General features: G+C 41.3%; 1 protein-coding gene across 3 annotated transcripts in view; it reads right to left on the bottom strand.

Annotated features, from left to right (window-relative positions):
- The window catches only part of IQGAP2 (IQ motif containing GTPase activating protein 2), a 126,445-nt gene that overhangs the window by 56,166 nt on the left and 48,144 nt on the right, over positions 1-22,135 (bottom strand). For all 3 annotated transcript variants that reach the window (XM_065655876.1, XM_065655874.1, XM_065655875.1), the window contains exons 3-5: positions 6,528-6,684; positions 5,379-5,456; positions 2,358-2,434 (exon numbers count right to left, since the gene is read on the bottom strand). In XM_065655876.1, the coding sequence (XP_065511948.1) occupies positions 2,358-2,434; positions 5,379-5,456; positions 6,528-6,684 (312 nt within the window). The remainder of the gene's footprint in view (positions 1-2,357; positions 2,435-5,378; positions 5,457-6,527; positions 6,685-22,135) is intronic.

Raw genomic sequence — 22,135 nt, 5'->3', positions numbered from 1 at the left:
TAGATGGATCCATTTGCAGTTATTACCTACAGCTAAGGCTATTTCATGCTTCTGAAAGGTGCTACTTAAAAGAAAAAACACACCTTATAGATTTTAAGCACTTAAATTATTATGCACACTGACTGTGTCTAAATGAATTAATGTTGGAAATGTCTCGGCTAAAGATGGGTCCAGGATTTGCATGAACTGGAATAAGAAGATGTGCTGTGTTAAATTTACGTATTTTTGTTGGAAAGCTCAAGAATCATGTTGCTTTGGAATATATTTGCTAACAACTAAGAAAGAATGGGAAGCATATCAACCACTCACCTCTCTGAGAGAGTGCTCAATTTTCCCAAGTTATAAGCTTTCGAAAATTGAACACGTTCTCCAAGATGTATTAGAATTTAGCATTTAAACTCAATGGTGATTCTTCATAGAGAGGTCACATGCATATGCTACAGCTGCAAAGGTGAAAAGCCAGCCTGCAATTGATGTTTCTAGATGCTGTGGCGCTGGACCCTGAGAAAAACAGGGACATGGATTTTCCAGTGTCGGCAAACCCTGTACTGATGTGTGGGAGAGGATGATCTGACAAACCTTGAGTGTAGAGCAGGTGGGGTGCACTGCATGGAGCCAAGGGGAGAGACACCAGCAGGTCAGTAGTTACAACAACAACACAAGGAGAACAGAACTGGACTCCTGCAGCTCAGTGTTCCTCTGATGCCAATCCAACTGGGAAGGCTGCTGGCCAAGCAAGTGCCCTGTCCTTAATTCTGTTGTTTCTCAGGCTGCTTTCGATGTAGACTGTGTGCCATTCAATATTGACACTGGAGTTTGCTTTGAAAGACTCCAGTAAAGGACTTATAACATGCATTTTAGGAAAAGGCATGGAAATAAATGTATCTTGACAATTGTTTCTTTGATTCTACATGCTGCAGGAGATGCAGGCATGTGGCCCTACACTTCCATGGGAATGCATCATAAAAAAACACATTATAGGCCTATCCCCCTTCAGTGTAGCTTGACACATTTGATATGAAGTCCATTTCTAAAATAATAGCTCATAAGAGCAGAGTTATAGCTTCGTGTTGATATGCAGCAAGGAAAAGTAATTTAAACGAGACAAACTTGGAAGTGAAATCTGAGACACAGACGAGTTCTGATACTGGCATAAATCTTGGAGCATGTCAAGATGGAGAAAAAAAACTTCTGCCAAAGGTCAACCCATTGCAAAATTCAGTTCAAGATGTAAAGAGTTATTGCCATTGCAATAATTAGACAGGTCTTGAGAAGATGCCTATTTGATGGCTTTATTGTTCCTGTAGCATTTAGATCCACAGTAGATAAAGGCCTCCTCCATACATGAGGAAGCAAACATCAGAAAACCTCATTGTGTTCTTCCCACTCCTGCCAAACTCTTGCTCTGGCCCATAACGTCAACTCCAAATACCTAGTATTCAAAAGAAATATGGACATTGGTGGTATGCCCTATTTATTGGCAGCAGGTTGTGCATAGTAGAGTGCAAGAGTGGTCACATAATTTCAAGGATTAGACCTTAAATTTCAATTACAGCAGGTATTGAATAGTTTTTGACCTGTAGCCCTGGAGCAGCTGATGTGCCATGAACACTATTAGGAACACAGATTTTGGGGCATAAGTTAGTTATGTTCTCTGCAAACAGATTATGCAAGAAAGCAATAAAAGGAAAAGGTCTCCAATATGCAGGAAATTAGGTGGGAGAGCCACAAGAGGGAGAAGCTGTCTGCCATCACGAGTGTCCCTCACACCAGACACAGCACAAGGCAGATGTTTGGTACTTTTACTGGTAAACATCAAGAAAATCCTTAAGGCAGGACATAAAATTTTAAGCTCTACCTTCAGTGATGCAGTCAAAGCCTTCCTGACTTTACATTTAAAATAATGTTACTCAGAACTCCAAGAGCTTGGAAAAATGTAAATTTTCACATAAATGACCTCAGAATACAGTAATTATTTGCTCCTCTTTTGAGACAGAAAAATGTCACTTCATCCTTTTCACTCTGATCAGCACCCCTGCCCTGTGGTTGCTCTAATATTTTGCTAAGTTTTTGTTCCTTTATTTGGTTTCTGTTGCAGTTGTTTGAAGTTATATATGTACTTTGTGGGTGGTACACTCATTGAGAGAGGGATGTCTGTGCTAAATTCACTAGTCTGTTTTTGTTTTGAAATTCATTTGCCTAATAGTCCTAACAAAGTTGGACTTTTGTCTCTAATTTTAAAGTAACGGACTTGTAAATTCTGACAGGTTTTGATATACCGATTAGCCTAAAGTCATTCAAGACTTACACTCCTAGCTTTGACAGTTACTTTAACTTTTATTCCCATCACTAGTTACCTTAGAGCATGAATGCAATATATCATCCTAGGGATATTTTTCCTGTCGTAGACATCTGTAGTCTCTGGATAAAAGATCTGAAAAACAACGAACATGCAGTTAAAGCAGAATACACATTACTAAGCAGAAAAGTAGCTAAAATGAGATCTCTGCAGAACCATACCTTAGACTTACAGAAGTTCAGCTGTTACTCCTATACAGTTATGAATCAAGTCTCTTCCAATGTTATTTTAACTTTATCAGTTGTTTTCATAAGGAAGAGTTTAATCAAGCATGAAAGCTACTTATTAAGAGGTAAAAAGGAGGATAAACAGACAGCATTTCAGCAAGATTTTTAGAAAAGGTCCTCTAGCCCAAGCTCAGCCAATAGGGCTTGTGTCCTCCCAGATGCATCCAAAACCTGGGATGCAGTTACAATTTGCAAAGACTCATTGTGAACAAAAACATATCACATATAGTTTAAAAATGCAAAATTCTAGTTGCCAGCCCCCCAACTGTGTAAATGCATGATTTATAGAGAAAGATATTCAGATAGAGGAGTATTAAGCAATTTAGCCAAAAAGTCACATCATAAGTTCCAGTTCTGGTTCTACCACTAATTTGTTCCTGGCTTTGGTCCCAGTCACTAAACACTATTTCTCCACAAAAATAAAATAAAATACTTAGCTAACCATGAGAGCTGGCAACATGCTTCCAGCCCAGGCCAGCCACTCAGGGCTGCAGTGTCCCATGGTTAACAGGACAAGACCGAGTAAGGCAAGAGCACAGTTTGCTCACAGCAGCTTTGGGAGGGACACTTGGGAAAACTTTTGGACATGATCACCCTTCACAACACCACCAAAACACCTTGGAGGAGGAATGGCAGGGTAGAAATGAGCTCTTCGTTCAGCTGGCTAAAGTGAAACAAAAAAAGCCTGATCTGGGAAAGGCAGGACTTTCCACATCTCCATGGCATTTCTGATGGCAGTTGTGGGTACCCTTTTCTGCTTATAGTCACCTGCAATTAGTCTGCCTGCAGTGACTGGCCACTAGCCCCTGCAGTCTTTCAGGCAGCCATCCAAGCACTCCCACAGTGCCAAACACCATAGCACATGGGCAGTGGTAGGGCCAGCCCTGCTCAGGCACCCAAGGGCAGCTGCTGGCCAGCCTGGACAAGGAAGTACTCTCCCCAGGCTGTGTGCAGGTGCCAAAGTGTCCAAACGAGCAGAGTGTGTGTTTCCACACAGCCCTTTCTTAAACAGTTTTAATCTGAAAAAGACTCACTGGTGCCCAGAAACAGCAGGAGAGAGGGTAGATGCCAAATGAAGCTCAGTAAGGAGGAAGATATATATGAAAGGTGACCCAAGAAAGCAGCTGTTGGAAGAGGAGCAGCAGCATGACCACACAGATGCACTGGAGTGTGCAAGGACAGTCTGGAAACAGGGTAGAGGCAGAAAAATTGGGACATACATTAAAAGGAAGAGGCAGCAAGAGTCATGGTGAGAGGTAGTAACCTAAAGTGGGCAAATATTTAAGTTTTCTGTTTTAAACCATATTACTTTCATGCCCCCACTGAGACTGCACTAGCAAGCAGATATAGCTAAAACACTGCTAGTGCTCCCATTTGGCTTCCAATTTTTACCCATGGCACTGGTCATCCACAGCAGCCTCAGCCCATGCACACCAGCAGCAGTGGCACATAACTGACACTGCTGTCAGCATTACCTTCTCTTCAGATTTGTTTCCTAAACTACAGAATCACAGAATGTTAGGGATTGGAAGGGACCTTGAAAGATCACCTAGTCCAATCCCCCTGCCAGAGCAGGAACACCTAGGTGAGGTTACACAGGAAGGCGTCCAGGCGGGTTTTGAATGTCTCCAGAGGAGGACACTCCACAACCTCCCTGGGCAGCCTGTTCCAGTGCTCTCTCACCCTCACTGAGAAGAAGTTTCTTCTCAAATTTAAGTGGAAACTCCTGTGTTCCAGTTTGTACCCATTACCCCTTGTCCTATCATTGGTTGTCACTGAGAAGAGCCTGGCTCCATCCTTGTAACACTCACCCTTTACATATTTATAAACATTAATGAGGTCACCCCTCAGTCTCCTCTTCTCCAAGCTAAAGAGACCCAGCTCCCTCAGCCTTTCCTCATAAGGGAGATGCTCCACTCCCTTCATCATCTTCATGGCTCTGCACTGGACTCTCTCCAGCATTTCCCTGTCCTTCTTGAACTGAGGGACCCAGAACTGGATACAGTACTCCAGATGCAGTCTCACCAGGGCAGAGTAGAGGGGGAGAAGAACCTCTCTTGACCTACTAACCACACCTCTTCTAATACACCCCAGGATGCCATTGGCCTTCTTTGCCACAAGGGCCCAGTGCTGGCTCATGGTCATCCTGCTGTCCACCAGGACCCCCAGGTCCCTTTCCCCTACACTGCTCTCTGATAGGTCATTCCCCAACCTATACTGGAATCTGGGGTTGTTCCTCCCAGATGTAAGACTCTGCACTTTCTCTTGTTATATTTCATTAAATTTTTCCCTGCCCAACTCTCCAGCCTGTCCAGATCTCGCTGGATGGCAGCACAGCCCTCTGGCGTGTCAGCCACTCCTCCCAGCTTGGTGTCATCAGCAAACTTGCTGACAGTGCACTCTGTTACCTCATCCAAATCATTGATGAATATATTGAATAGTACTGGTCCCAGTACCGACCCTTGAGGCACTGCGTTAGATACAGGCTTCCAACTAGACTCTGTCCTGTTGACCACAACTCTGTCTTCTTTCCTTCAGCCAGTTCACAGTCCACCTCACTACCAGATCGTCCAGACCACACTTCCTCAGTTTAACTGCGAGAATACTGTGGGACACTGTGTCAAATGCTTTACTGAAATCAAGATAGACCACATCTACTGCTTTGCTGTCATCTACAACTACCCTGCCTTGTAGACTTACTGTAAGCACCAGTCTATGCTCAAGCAGACAAAAGGAGATCTCAGTGAATCAGTGCCTTGAGCTAGTTTCTTTGCTTAAATTTTAAGTCTTACCTTAGGTAGACCAATGGACTCCATTGCTCGCAACCACTGCACAGTGTTGTCGGTGTGCCGAAAATGAAGGCCTGATCTCTATTGGAAATATGGAAGGAAAAGATGACAAAAACTGTGTAAAACAAATTATCTAGTTAATGGTCCTCCTGTTGCATCTCAATTTTATATCCTGAACCCTAGTTCAAGGAATTGTCCAGTAGCCTTTTGGAGTAAAAGCTGGCTGTCAAATACCAGGAACCACTACCTCCAAAATACAGAAGTGGTAACACTACATAGCAGTACTACGAAGAACAGATAAGGAGCTCTTAGTCACTGCTCAGATCTACCTGAATACTTGACCCTCCCTACAGCCTACACAAGCAGCATTTAAAAGAGCAAAGTGGGAAAGTATTTTATTTCTTTTTATTACTTTTCAAGAGTCAAAGTAAATGCTGAAAGAAACCTGAACTCAAGTTTTGGAGATTTTCAAGAGAAGCATTTAAATGTAACTGGGGTTCTTCACCATATGGGATCTAAAGCAGTTTAATTTCTCAGCTCTGAAACAGCTAGTGATTATACCTTGAAAATGTCCATTTCAAATTTTTTCTACCACCCCTACATGTTGAGATAATACCTTCTGCAGTGCTGCTACTGCATATACATATATGTTGTTATATTACTGAGGATTTTGGAGGCAATTAACAACTTACACACGTAGCAAGCTAAGCTTAGTTACTGGTAGCTTGTTCATTGCTTTTCAGTGTTTAATTTGGTAAAATAAACACACAGATCTAATGAAGTGAGTGTCCTCCCATACAAGATAGGGAAAGTTCAGAATAGTTATCAGGTTTAATTATTGAATTTCTTTTGGCTCCTATTCCTAATGAGGAATAATTGTATAAGTGATAAAGCTCATGTTCTCTCTGGAGCCAGAAGTGTAATTTGTTCAGCTTTAAAAACATTAAATGGCACTAACATAGTTTTTCTAAGGGTAAAATATTTCTAATTTATCATGCTGGCTTCTTAGTGGTGTGTGTCTTCCACCTAGTCCTGACAGCCTTACAAAAGAGATGCAGAAAATTAACCGACCATGCTTGGGTATCTTTAAGAGCTGGAAGACAGACATTACATTTTTTGTCTTGTTGGTGAGAGAACTGAAAAAGTTATTACCTTATAGCGTGCTTGCTCCACATCATAGATCTTTTTGTCTGACACCACATTAGGGGCAAAGAATTTTGCAAGCTTGGCAAGGTAAACACCATTTCTTAAGCCTTCCTCCAGCTCCGTAGTTGGGGGCAGCTCTTCTTTCAAGCAGACTTCCATCCACCTACAGAGAGATAATTTGAAAAACATTGTTATTTGTGATTTTAATGGTTTAGAAGTGATATCTTTCACCCACAACCATCATACTTTTAATGTCACCACCACAACATAACCATAATTAGTAAAAGGTACAGGTTAAGGAGAAAATTCTCTTATTCATTCACATGGCAGATCAAAATTACTAGACAGATTCATATCTGCACTGCGTGGTCATGGCCTGTCAGTAACCTAACAACATTCTTCGAAGTATACATCCCCTAAGGGGTCTAATTTAGTTTGTGTTTTCACACTGCTGTGTGAAAATGCTCAGATCTGTTGAACAGCATTAGGCTTTTAAATACAGTAATTTAAGCTGAAAATGGAAGAAAATACAGAGTGCTATGTCTTATTGATGTTTGCATTTTAAAAGCTCTGTTAGCCTATGCCAGGGCTGAACCTCAAGAGAGCTCAGGCCAGCAATGTGCTGGTCAAGGTTAGATCCTGCAGCCAAGGTGTACTGCAACCCAAGATTGCAGCAATACTCATCTCCACGCAGAACACTCCTGCAGCTCATCCTCCTCCTGCAACACATGGCAACTTTCCACCTTCACCTGCAAAACACATGGTGAGGTGCCAGAGAAAAGACTGACGTTTTTTGTTGAAACTGCTCAAGGTACTCAGTGTATTTGAGGTCTGCCTGGCAGTGACTTGGCTGAAACATTCCCATCACCCATCAGAGATGGGATGACTTCTCAAACAGTGACTAAACCCTTTGAAGTGGTAGCTACTTAGATGCGATAGATGTGGTATAAGATAGAAAACTGTAATTATGAAATATATAGCCAATTCAGAAGGGCAGTAACAAACATAAAACCACATTATCTATACGTTTTGTATTGAGTAGTCAAGAGAAATATCTACCAAAGCACTCCTGAAAAACATTAGCATCCTCATCACTGGACCAGAAGTTCCTTCCATTGGTGATTAAAGTGTTTTGGCCCTGTGATATTACTCTTAGTTCTAGCAGCTAAAACACATTACAAGAGATATAAATCTGGTTAGTTTTTTCCCCAATTATTTTTTTTCCCTTAGGCAATCTCTGCTGTTGTTAGAAGGACATTAACAGCATTACAAATGGGAAAGAACCAAGCTGAAGACATTAGTTCTCTTTACTTACTGTCACTAAGGCAGCGTTGTTATATGCTGCATGAGACAGCGTTACAAATCTAACACCACCTCCACAAGGGTGACTTCAGAAACCAGAAAGCTGGAATCCAAGTCTAAATTGAGCCAGTTTTTCCTCCACCACAGAGAAGAAAAAAAAGCTCACTATATCATTTTATTTCACTTTAAAACTCAAGACAAGTGACCCTCTCCATTACACTTTTGGATTTGTTATAGGACATACGAAAGTTGTTTCACTGAAGCACAGACTGCCCAAATAGCTCTTCAGGAAACCATCAGCCGTAAATCTGGGACAATATCACACAAAGCTGCATGGAGCAAGTGCCATCAGGAGAACTGTAGTTTTGCAGTATAAAAACTGCTTCAGTGAAGAGAATCGTAACCTTGACAAGCTTCCCTCCTCTGTCCTGTGTTGTATGTTCACTTTATGGGTCCATGCCAGGGGTCCCAAAAGTCATCCTTATTAATGACATTTTATAGACTAAATAAATACACACACTAAGGCAAAGTTCAAAATAGCAGACAAGGAAGAAGAAAAAGAATATGTACTCCCAGCAAATGTGGGTTTTACCTGAGCCAGTTAGCTCTTTCTATAGAATTTATTTCCTAATATGTATCTTCTAGAAAAGAGTTGTATAAATAGCAGGAGGAGCTTGCTGAGCTGAAACTGACCCTGTTGTCCAACGGAGCATTTCCAGTGATATGAACCATATGTCCACACAAAAGCATTTGCCAAGTTGCATTGGGCCTTTTACACTTCTAAGTATCAGCTTTCTTATGAAAGCTTTTTTTCTGACCTCTTCAGTCCAGGGCACCAAAAAAAGATTACACTGGAACTGTCTTTGAAGATACACACTCATGGCTCCCCAAATTGCTTTTCTTCCTTCTGGTGCAAAAGTTTGTTACTTAGAGGCAACTTTCCCTTGGCTTGATTCTCAGGGGACTGGTCCAGAACCAGCTGGTTCTCCCCCTAAAAGCCAGCCAAACTCTGCTATTTGTCCTTCCATCACAAGCAGCTCTTCTTCAGGTTTTCCTCCACCATACAACTGAGGTTCACCAACAGAAAGAGCTCCATGTATCAGCACCAGCCCAGGTATTACATTTAACAGCCTTATAGTTGAATATCTTTTAGCAAGGCATCACTTAGCACTAAAAGGAAGGGCTAATAGCCACCTAGGCACAACACTAGGAAAGAACAGCAGCTTTCAGAGCAGGTCTAGGTTATAATTTATAACCTCCCAATTCTTGTTCTTGTGACACAAAGAACTTGATATTCATAGCTTGTTGCTGTTTATGGAAGGCAGAGGAATGAATGCATTTGATTGGGTTGGGTCTGGTTTTATAAAAGGGTCCATATAAAACTGAGTCATTTCACAAGCTCTAAATGAGATGCTGATCCAAGGTGAAAGCTACTCAACCTTTCGAACCTCCTATTATTCACTAATAGCAAAACCATTGTGGATTTTTCTCCAGCATTGTGGTGAGCCTTTAAGATTAATCTGGAACCATTCTGTTTTGGATGGGGGCTACCCTGTCTACTGGGTAAATGCAATACACTCAGAGATAAACAGGAAATCATATGAGGAAGAAAAGAAACCAGCAAAAGAGTAGTGAAGAAAACAGTTCTCAATCCAACAAGTCCAGAAAAACATACAAGGAAACATCTCTTTTTAAAAGTAGAATGTTAGTAATCTAGTGGAAAAGAAGAAGTAGAAAGAAGTAAATGAAGCAGACCTGAAAGATGCATAGTGTTTCTTTCCATTTGTACCTAAAATTCCTTAAGTAGTATCCATTCTAGAAAAACTCACAGGTCTGCAATAGGGCAACTGTAACTTACAGCTTTTGGGAGTCAGTCTCCAAGGCTCAGAACAGAGCTACAGCTGTATTATACTTAAGGGAATTTTCACCAACATTTGGAAGTTGCAGAACTTAGCTATAACAAGGTCTACTGTGAAAGGATTTACTCTATTTTGCACGTGTTTAATCAGAGGAAGGAAAAGCCTCAGGATTTACATGAAATCCTGCCAATATGTGATCAACCCTGCAAGTTTTAGTTGTGCATACAGCTGTTCAACTCTTACTCCTTCTTCTAGTATGTATTAAGATATCTGTAGCACTTTTCTCCCCAGTGCTTACAATTACAATAGCTTTGTTCCCTTTATGTTGGGGAATTATGGTTTTAAACTGAAAGAAACATTACTTTAAGGTTGTGAGGTTCTGCTTTTTAAGACACAGTTCAGTACGTTTATGAAAGTAGTTACATGACATGGTGCCGACAGCAGGAGTAGACTGGACTGAAAAAACCAGAAATCTTTCTACTTCTGTTTCTTTAAGTGAAACAGAGAATATCAACCTGACAAAAAGAATTTATAGGTACCTTTGGAGCAATTTATTTTTCTTTGAGGCTAAAAAAGCAGCGTTGACTTTGGCTCACCCACTGGTTTCCTGAGCACACAGTACTGCAGCATCAGCATCAGATTTAAGTCTGTTACAGAAACTGTTCCCCACAAAAAATAGTTAATACTGTGGCTGTACAAGAGGAAGGAACTATAACTCAGTGTCAGACGGTATGTTTTTCTTCAGTATGAATCTCGTGGAATAATACTATTACAGCTATCAAATGCGCATGTGTATTTCTGCAATTTCTTTTTCTACAACGCAATCCCGTAACTAATATTGTGTTTTTAACAACCTTTACTTACTGGCAGATGTATGCCCTGAAAAACTACCACAGTAGTGAACCAGAAGGGTTGACTTGGTCTCTCATTGCAGCTAAACCCAAACTCCATTCTGTGGTGGAGGGATAAAAGGCAATCTCAGAGAGGAGACCAAAACATGCAACATCCCTGAAGTCCTGGGCAGCACCATTACGCATTAACTGCTATTTGAACAGCCCTGCAGAGCTACCCATGCCAGGTTTAATCTTGTCATTTAGGTTCAAACATGCGTAAAGAGATGTTTTCAGGGAGACATACTTGGAATCATACATCAGTACACATAATACAGCCTGCTTTTATTTTCATAATACTACAGTTCTTGCCAGTGCAGAAATGGAGAATTTGCCCTAGATGAAAACCCAAACCCAGGCCTGATCAATGGAAATCTCCAAAACTTTAACTCCAACACAGTAATGGAAAGCCTGTCAGGAGTGAGAACTGAAGGTACAGTTTCCTTTTGCTTTGCTTAGTTCTGTTTTGACTCTTGGCAATCTGAGGCAGAGAGGTTCAGCAGTGAATTTCTGGCAAGATAACAATAGTGACTTCTGTGCCAGACTCACAAGCAGTAAAACAGCATGCTGCTCACCAGGAGATTCCAGTTTCCACGTTTGACCACGCAAAACAGCAGCAGTATAATGAGCTCAGACTTGCACTTTAAAAAGCAAAAAACCCCCAAATCTCTTCATGGCAAGGGTCAAGAGAACTGGAAGCACCAGTGCTGCACTATGAACTTAGCCAGTTTTGAAGTTGTCATTGACAGTCCATGTGGCCAGCAAAGCACACACTGCTGGGCCAAAGGACTGGAAATGCTGGAGCCAGTGTTCGAAGAGAGAATACATTGTGTAACCCACTCAAAGCACACAGTGTATATTGCAGCCAAATTCACACTTGTGCTACCCTATCTTTTCAGATTTATGCTGCAAGTTGTAGATCCAAGGGCACCAGGTTTTCACCTCCTGGGAAGCAGACCTTTGGATATGCAAAGACAGGACTCCAGAGTCAAAACTCAGAACACTGGATGCCGCCATTAAAAAGGTATAAAGCCAAGGTGAAGAAAAGTTACCAGCAGTTTACTGCCTCCCTGGCTCACAACCACAGCCTTTTGACCCAGTTCAGCATATGCATACTGTAAGGAAGTAAAACAAGACTGTTGACCTAGAGATTATAATATAGCCATCTCATTCCAAACAAAGGACAAAAAAAAAAAAGTCTAATTGTGAAAAAGTAAGAGTAACAATCAGTCTCAAAGCAAAATATTAGATTCTAACTTTAAATGTCTGTGAAGTAGTCAGATTATTTTAAAGTCAAAATCTTTATTTGAAGATGGTCGGAAATATAAAAGTCTGAAGCATGACAACTCAGAGTTCTGTATTATTGTTTCTCTAGTTCCTGAATCTTTCTGATTCATTAAATCTAAGCTCTTAACTCTTCATTTATTTGGGGTTTTTTTTAATGCAATATTTAACACTTAATGCAATATTTTTTTCCCACCAACAGTCCCATAAGTATTGTTTTAAAAAGGAGAGAGAGAGTGGCAGAACCAAGGTAGGTGTATTGCTTGGCTGAGCAGGGGTGGTCATAGTGGTAGCATTAATTTGTTTACAAGGAAAGACTCTGTTAACTTGGGAATTTGTTCTCATTAGGCTGCAGGCTTTGGCATGATACATCTACTAAACCAGAAACCTTAGAAAACTGTTGTTGCACAAACAGCTACATGCTATTTCCAAAGCAAAAGCATACAAAGCTTCCAGCCATTCCATGAAAATAGATACATGCAATTTGAATAGCATCACGGTGAGAAATATGAGTTGTACAAAAAAAACCACAGAAGCGTGGAGGCTCCACTTAAGAGGCTGTGGAGACCAGTGATAGAGCAGGCAGCTGACAAAACTACTTTCTTCAGAATTTTTCCTCATATACTCGTGCATTCAACCCCAAACCTTCCTTACAGTCGAGAGCCTTGGCTCAAGTTATAGGTACAGCCCTCTGCTGCCAACTTACTCCTCGAGCCAGACACCCTAGAAGCATCATCTTCTAAATTTGATGCTTTAGATTCATACTCCAACAATAGTGTCTACTGAATCTCAAGTTTTATCCATCCTAAAAACATACTTTGTCTGAAATAAGTCAAAACTTTGTGATGCAGGTCACTGGAGCGGTGTGGGGAAGGCAGGCATTATGCAGGTCATTCCAGGCATGACTTCTCTTATGTTGCATACAAGAACTAACTTGAAGATAACACTATGGAGGACACTGTGACTCACTTGACTACACAAGATCTTGCTACTTCAGCACATGAAATGAGCATCAAATCAGTGGTGCAGCTAACATGCCTGCGGGACAGGATGCCACCCGGAGGAATCTGGACAAGCTTGAGAAGTGAGCCTATGCAAACCTCATGAGGTTCAACAAGGCCAAGGGCAAGGTCCTGCACCTGGGTCAGGGGAATTCCTGGTATCAATACAGGCTGGGGGATAAAGGAAGGACTTAGGGGAATTGGTGCATAAAAAGCTGGACATGACCCAGCAATGTGCACTTGCAGCCCAAAAAGGCAACTGTATCTTGGGCTGCATCAAAAGGAGCATGACCAACAGGTAGAGTGATGTGATTCTTTGCTGGTACAGCCCTATCTGAAATCCTGCATCCAGCCCTCAAGTTCAGTAAAGACATGGACCAGCTGGAGCAGGCCCAGAAGCTGCCACAAAAATGATTGAAGGGCTGGAACACCTCTCCTGTAGGGAAAGGCTGAGAGAGTTGGGGTTGCTCAGTCTGGAAAAGAGAAGGCTCTGGGGAGATCTCGTTTTGGCTTTTCAGTACTTAAAAGGGGCCCATAAGAAAGATGGGGACAGACTTTATAGCAGAACCTGTTGGGATAGGACAAGGGATAATGGTTTTAAACTAAAAGAGGAGAGATTCAGGATAGACATGATGAAGATTTTGTTGTTGTTTGGGGTTTTTTTTTGGTGGTGTTTTGTTTGTGTTTGTTTTTTTGGTTTTTTGTTTGTTTGTTTATTTTCAGTGAGTGCGGTGAAACACTGGAACAAGTTGCCCAGAGGGTGATAGATGCCCTGTCCTTGGAGACATTCCAGGCCAGGCTGGACAGGGCTCTGAGCAACCTTATCCAGTTGAAGATGTCCCTGGTCATTGCAGGGAAGCATTGGACTAGATGATATTTGAAGGTTCCTTCCAACCCTAACTGTTTTATGATTCTGTGATTCTAAATCACTTAGCAAAAGGTTTTTTATTAACTAGTAGTACTCTAATTTTTTTAACATGCCATGAGTCAGTTCAAGTTCAAAGTTGCCTATCTCTGCATCTCTAGCTAGTGGATTTAGCAGCATCTCAACTTATATTTGTGATTACTGTTCCACCAGGGAGAATACTGACTTTCAGTAAGAGCTACACTGAAAACTATGAACTATTCATGTATGGATTCTTCACGCACATGTATTAAAACAACATGAATCTCACTGTGCATTACTGAATTTTGTTGAGTCATGCACACCTGCATGAGGCAGCAGTGATGACTTGTGCATCCCATAAAGCAGACTAGATCAGTAATAAATCATTTTGGCAACATTTTTCCACACCAGATTTGTGCTGTCATGGCAACACTACCATATTTACAAAATAATCTTAAAGATGTTATAAAATTCTAGTTCACAAGATGGCAGCACTGATACTATTTCTTGTTTTAATCTTTTTTTTTTTTTTCCCCAGCCATCGCTTATGTGGGTTAATCAGTGATTAGAGCCTACAAGGCAACGTGCTGCTCAGGAAACACACTGTGGAGCCTTCAGAGCAGCAGCAGAGCCCTGCAGTTGTCACAGGCTGCTGGGCACCCAGCAGCAGCCAAGTCCTGTTTACTCAGCACTTCTAAGATGGGGAAAAAAAAAATTAGAAAACTCCCACCCAAAACCACAAAGACTCTTCAACAACACCCCAAGAGGCAACAGCAGCACACGTGTCTGTGTTTCATGACAGCCCCCAATCTTTGCAACCAGAAGAGGCTTTGTTTTGCTGTCTGCTTTGTTTGCAGAGACATTAAGATTTAGCACCAAGTATCAACCACAAACTCCTGGACTGCTCTGTGAGATAACGCACTGAGCAGGAGCCAGTGCTAACAAAGCAGCCCAGGCTGATTGTTACAGGGATGCCTCATCTTATCCCCCTGCTTGTGGCCCTGTTCCAAGCTGTCAGGAGCTGGGGACAAATGCTGACGAGGCAGGAGAGAAAGCAATACCAGGAAAGGAGCTCGTCATGCTGGTGTAGGCTGAACAGCCACAGTGACTACTTCTCCCTAGGAAATGTCACCTAATTCTTAGTGACAGAAAGAACAGTACCCAACAGGTTACCTGAGCAAATGAGGTGGAAATATTAAGTCAGTGTTCAAATGTCTCAGAGAGAAAAAGTATCTGGGAAAGCTGTGGGCTTAAGTATCCCTTTTTACACAAGGAATTAGTTTTTCATTTGGATGAAAAGGGGGAAAAAGGGTGAAATACATCAGTCTTCTAAAAATCTTACAAACTGTGTGCAACCAAGTTCACAAGACTGAGATTGACATGCAACACCCAGCTGCAGAGTCCAGACCTGTTTTAACAGCCCTCTCTCCAACATGCAGCAGAGACCACAGCGGCAGAAACACAAGTCTTTCCTGTGTTAGTCTGGCGGTAATGGCTCAGTGGCCCCTGGAAAGCATAATTTCAGACAGATGACAGACTCAAACCACTAATGAAATTTCAGGTAGTGCAGACATGAGCTCTGTAGAAAGTCCCACATGCAAACACAAAGGGTCTCTCTACAACCCTACAAATCAAGTAATGCTTTTATCTGAAATGGAGGGAAGCTGAATTTGGCATAAGAATTTATCCAAACTTAGTTTTTTGTCAGTCTGTATAGACATTAATTTGATAAACAGAAGCAGACACAGCAATAAAAGCATTTTTATACAGTACAGCATTTGTTGGTGTGGAAGTGTTACAAAAGTTACTCCTCCAAACACAATGTTTGCTTTAAAAAAAAAACAAACACCAAAACACCATGATTGCAGAGTCCAAGACCATAGTTTAGACTTGTACATTATACTGTCTTTCTACACGCTACTGCAGGTGTGGGTTTTTTTGTTCGATTATGTCTTCTACAGCTGCAGTACAGTAATTCAGTTCAAGGCACCTTCTCAAAGAAAACAACATACGGTATTTCAGATTTACCAACTTAAAGGATGTTGGCCTGGCATAATATAATAATTCCCCAAGCAACCCACTTGAGTGGAAGAGTAGCAGAAGATATGCGCCCTTGGCAAGCCACAAAAATGTTACAGTAAAACAACCAATAATAGGCCTTCCAGATAACCTTCACGCATTCATCATGCAATAGCCCTACTATTCTTAAGTCACAGTTACAGTAAATCTTTACCCAAAGTCTACAACCACCATGGCAGTTGTTACTATTCAAATCCATAGAAAACAGAGCTGTAGTCTCTACAAAGTGATCTATCCAACAGTGACTTTGATGAAGTTACCACTAAAACTTAACCAGCCTGACCATCATGGAACCTGCACCTTTTTTTGCACCCTCTCCCAAACTCTGGTACATTACCAGACAAGATGTTTCTAGCAGCTGTCATGCTAGCCACACGCTGAAGGACAGCTCAAGAAACATCAAAACACCACCATTTTTACACTGAGATCTGGCATTTTGTGTGTTTGCCTGTTACCACTACACAGTGCCTTCCCTGCAAGTAGTAGTCCTTGGCTGTCCAGAGGGATATGCCTTTCTTTACAAGTAAGATAATAGGTATAAACATTACCACTATATCTATAAGCAACATATTTTCTAAGATAGAAGAGTGACCCATGGAAGTAACTCTAGTGTAGATTCAGCATAAAAGCTTGTATGTTGGACTAGTGGTAAAGCCAAGTCCACAATTCAAGACAAGCAACAGAGAGACAGAGCTCTATCTGCAGACCTGTGTATTTAATCTGCATCTGATGCAGCTGGGTCACCAGAAAACCCTGAAGGAGATGCAGAGTGAAGAGCATGTCAAGGCCAGACAGGCAGTGCAAGAAGCCAAATTCAAGCATGGCAGGATGTATGGTGTTGTTCTAAATCCTTGACCTGTTCAAGTCCACTGGATCAGATTTGGGTATTTGTATATTACTCTCTAACTTGTGACAAAGGTTACTTTTGTAAAAGCAACTATGAGCAAGCGTGCAGGTACAGAGACCATAAAAAGGACACAAGTAGTACAGCTACATACAGGCAGCTGGGACTCTTAAAGAAAGGTGCAGGACAGCAGCCAATTAAGAATTAAAAGCCAGGGATGAGAGAACAAGATGTTAAATAAGTGAAGAGACTGAAAGAGCCAGCTCATGAAAGGCTGAACTGTTGTTAAAAGCATGTAGTATTATGTAAACACTACAAAACAGCAATAGTAGACAGTTTTCAGAGTTAAACTTTGTCCCATGTCAAAAAGAGACAGAGGAACAAAGTTAAAACTAAGGCATTTAAGTGACAAACTCCATGAACAGTACCTACAGTCATCTTTTTCTCTTTTCTTCCAATGCTTGTCTCCACCATTTTCACTTTCAGTGGCTGGAAAGATGGTACTCCACTACCTACTCAATAACATCTATAAAATTTTGAGGAACATATGCACATATATCAGGCTTGAAGTAGATTAGAAAGATGTAGGCAGCAGTATAACAGTATTTAATAATTCATTAAGAAATGAAAAAAATATATTAATGGTATTGCTTTGTACTGGTGAAGATAAGTAGCCTTTCTATAACAGAAAACACTAAAAAAATGCACATGTGCTCTGCAGACTGACCTTTATCATCAGAACATAAACTAAGAATTGCTGAACAAATCTTTGGATGCTCTAAGACCATATAATCTCAATTTCAAAACTACAGAGTGTTTTCTACAGAGAGCTGAGGCAGTCAGTTAACACCTATTTACACTAGGGCTGTTATACAAATTTTTACATGGTAGGTAGATATGAGGTCTTGGTGAAGACATGGCTACAATTTTGCCAGTGCAAGTTGGAATTTTTATTGAGGACATGACTGAAAGCTGCATAAAATAGTCACAGGCATCTCAAGAATGTCTTTCTAGACAGTATTTGAAGAGTCAGGAGCAAAACCATTCCTTTAAGAAAAATGGAGCTGAGAAACTAAGTGTTAGAACAAGCTGATTTAGCTGCAAAGCTCTCAAATCTTCCCTTGGAACAGCTTATATTAATGCACTTGGGTAGCAACAGGACAGAGTGAAAGTGAAGTTGTAGATTGAAGACTAGGCTAGGAAAAAAATCTCCCTATCAGTATGGTAAAGATTTAACAGTGTAATTAACAGTATCTCAATAAAGCAAATACCCAGTGTACTGTCTGGTGACAGCACTTCAGTTTAAGGCTTTTGAGATCACCATTCCCAACATCTGCACACACAAGACAATCTCATCTCCAAGAACAAACAGTGCAATATCCCTATCAATCTGAGTAATCTCCAAGTGATAAAAATCTACCATCTATGCCCCAGTATTCAGGTTACTCCAGAGAGCAAGAGAGGTTCAAGAAATATTTGATCAACAAAGACCACGCCAGTCACCAGAGAAGATATTAGGTGTTGGAAAAAGTGAGCTACTGGGACACCACTTGATTCAACAGCAACAAAGAGGTCAATTCTGTACCAAGTCTGGCTTATGGCACCTAGTATCAACAAAGAATCCCACCACCATGTGACTTAAAGTACCAGTGCAGAAGAAAATTCTCCTAGCCTGCCAAAAAAAAAGTGTTTTTCAGTAATTGGAATGCACAAACTAGATATCAGCATCCCTGTCATCAACTGACTCCCTCCAGCCAGCCCAGGTGCTCTTGCTAACTCACCTTGTAACACAACTGCTGCTTGACCACAGCAGATTGAGGCTCTGCTGCCTTGTAATACTGTTCCCACTGCAGCTGCCACTCAGGACAAGCCATGGATATTCAGTGTCATCACATTAGCCACCAGCAGAAAAACAAAAAGGCAAGGCAACTCCTTGCCAGTGGTACCCCATGCCAAAACTGCTGCATACAGCAGCTGCACAACCCCAGCCAAAATGCTGTAATATTGCCAGTCGCCCTGTTCAAACAAGTTTTGGAATAAGCAGAATTGCCAAGCAGGACAGCAGATGCTATAGACATGAAAAATCTCAGAAGAACTTTTGGATGCAAAGACTATTCATGGGAAACATCAATGGTTTATGTGAAGTAGCAAACATAAAACAAAGTGCTCTGTTTCCTTGTTCATGCATGAAGAGGAAATAAAAACAGAAGATATTTCAAATCAGAAGAAAAAACTTGACCAGTTTTAGAGACTATTTCAAACTAGTTATGAAGATTACGCACTACATCTGTGTTTCCAGAGAGATCTCAGCATGCTCTAACCCTCTAGCAAGGCTTTCACAGAATCACAGAATGTCAGGGCTTGGAAGGGACCTCAAAAGATCATCTAGTCCAATCCCCCTGCCAGAGCAGGAACACCGAGATGAGGTTACACAGGAAGGTGTCCAGGCAGGTTTTGAATGTCTCCAGAGAAGGAGACTTCACAACCCCCCTGGGCAGCCTGGTCCAGTGTTCTGTCACCCTCACTGAGAAGACATTTCTTCTCAAATTTAAGTGGAACCTCTTGTGTTCCAGCTTGAACCTGTTGCCCCTTGTCTTATCATTGGTTGTCACCGAGAAGAGCCTGGCTCCATCCTTGTGACACTCACCCTTTATATATTTATAAACATGAATTAGGTCACCCCTCAGTCTCCTCCAAGCTAAAGAGACCCAGCTCCCTCAGCCTTTCCTTATAAGGGAGATGCTGCACCCCCTTAACCATCTTCGTTGCCCTGCGCTGGACTCTCTCCAGCAGTTCCCTATAGGTACACAAACCCTAGAGAATGATTTACTTGTTGATTTTATGTAAGTAATTTCTTTGAAAAACAAAAACTGCAGGGAAGCTCAGTGGAAACAAAACTGGTACAAACTGCTTCAACCAACATAATGCCCTATTTGGAAATACTTCTGTAACACCTTCCCCGAGATCTGCAAGTGCTTTCAGGCACATGAATTAACATAAAAACTTCTGTATTAGCTAATGAAAATAGTGCCAGTCATTTTTATTTTGAAATCAAAGTGAAACACAGGACTGTCACCCAAGCATCTTGAGCAACCCTCTTTCATTAGAAAACTAATTTTTAGGCTAGTAGACCTTACTCTACTATTGCCACAAAAAGATTGCTCCATCTTAAAAAGGCATAAGGAGTTACCATGCAATTTCACATTAAAGAGATGACACAGCACCACTATACTGATACTCCTCCAAGGAGACTTAGTACAACTGTTTATGAAAGTGGAAAGGAATAGAACAAGAGAGAACAAACATTAAAATGCTTTACAGGAGCAATCTCTTGATTTTCTTAATGAAAAAAAGTTAATTCATAGTCTCTGACCCACACTCAGCCAACAATTTAAAACAGAAAAAAACCCATCCCCTACACCTATGAACTTGAACAAAAAAAGATATCTTAAGTCAATTTACCTGGCTGCCAAGCCTATTAATGACCTAGACACTTTGACCAAGTTAATCAGGAAACCATCACAACTTGTTAACTCTCAGCCCTACACCAAGGCCTAAGTGACTTAGGTTGCTATTTTCACTGAGGAATTTGCTCCTTTTTATCTTCCCATTTCTCTGCACTTTATCCCAAGTGAGTACAGCACCTGCACAGTGCTGGTCACAGAGACTGGGAAGATGCTGTTGCAGTTACAGCTAGAAGCCACACAACTGTAAAACTGGGGATTCCCAATTCCTCCTGTCATTTGCAGGGCATATTTTTGTATGGTTTTAGGAGGGCTTGTGTATTTCAAGCTACCGGTAGTTGTGGCTTGCAGAGCCTGACTGCAATGGACAGCACAAGTCCTCCTGTAAAAGAGGGCCAGAGAGATGCTACTATCTTTCACAGTAATCTCTCCCAGAGCATACCGAAAGCTAAGCCCAGAATATTAAAAAACAATACAAATAATGAATTGACCAGCCTGTGGGGTGACAAGCAAGGTAGTGATGGATGGCATGGAGATACTAGTCATCCACCAGTGCTGAGAAAGCAACTGCCATGAGGGAGAGAAAAAGGATTGTAACCGTCACTATGCCACATAGTTCCTGTCAACAAGAGAAACGGGCAGGAAGAGCCAACCACACCAGCAGCCTGATAGCAGAGATCAGCAGGATGGACACCAGGACAGCAAGATTTACAGAGAGGAAAAGAAAGCCTGGTAGGCAACGTTGACAGGTCTGCAAGGGGATGTGTAGGGGTTGTGTCCTTTAGCCTAGGTCAAGAACAAGATACGGTAGTATCCCAGCAAAAGGAAAGTTTGCCCAACTATAAGGAATGCACAAGACCCATACAGTCAGGTCAACTCATCTGGTGCCATCAGAAGTCTGGACATGAGCACTGAAAGAGGTGCTCGAACATGGGAGGGGAGTTACCTTTGGTCACACTAGATTTTGCTGAAATACTGTATCTAAGAAATCATTCAAGAAATTCTTACAAAGAAAAAGATGGAAAAGCCCAAAAGGGAGTCTTGGAGTACGTGTACAATTACAGTAACAGATGCAACTTGAAACTAGGGAATATACAGTTCTAACTCTGACACAGAGTGCCTTCATCCTTAGACATTTGCCTTCATCTAAGATTTAAAAAGTATGTCTTGCAGAACTTCTGCACACTTCCTTTGATACCCAGCCAATTCCTTAAACAGCATATTTTACTTCAGCTTTCCATATGAAGATGCAACATAATCAAAATATCTCCATACTCGCCTCTTCCTCCTCAGGAAAACTACTATGTATATTCAAAGAATCTTTACAGCTCAGTTGCTCTTAGACTGTAACACTCATGTTCAAAATTAAGACTTTATTTCAGGAGCGCAAATGTTTTTGCATTGAAATGAAAAGCCCAGCTAAAGTCCCGTGTCCACAGATGCAGTTTTTTCCTGTGCAGAAATGCAAGTAATTTTTTCTCACTAGATTTCAAAACCACTCAAAGACTCTCATAACTTTCTTCTACTTCAAATGAAACAAAGGGAATGAGCATAGTACTGTTGCCATTCTTGCTTCCTTGTAACAGAGTTAACCACTAAAACTTCAACTGTGTCTTGTACGAGCTCACAAGCAGGTGACATTCATGGACACAGCCATTTCCAAATTGTTTCATCACCACACTACAGTAAGAGGAGTTTCTCCAAAGTGGAAAAGTAGGTCTCTATCTGGTTGCTAAGTCATACCTTGCCCAAAGGCAAAGCAACCCCATCTCCCATGACATCATGTTCTTAAGTAAACAAAACCTTTGCAACAGGATCCAAACTTATAATTAAGCGTTCAGCTACATTCAACATATTTGCCAGAGGACTGTAGGTTTATCATAGTGTCAAATGTCCAGCCCCTTGAAATTCAGAACTGTTCAGAAAATACTTGCATGCGTCCTTCCTCGTAGCCCCAGCCCCAACACCACACATATATTAAGCATACTGAAACTATGTAGTAGCA

The sequence above is a fragment of the Caloenas nicobarica genome, chromosome Z (assembly GCF_036013445.1).
Source record: "Caloenas nicobarica isolate bCalNic1 chromosome Z, bCalNic1.hap1, whole genome shotgun sequence".
Lineage (NCBI taxonomy): Eukaryota > Metazoa > Chordata > Aves > Columbiformes > Columbidae > Caloenas > Caloenas nicobarica.
This window is presented reverse-complemented; position numbering and strand designations above follow the sequence as displayed.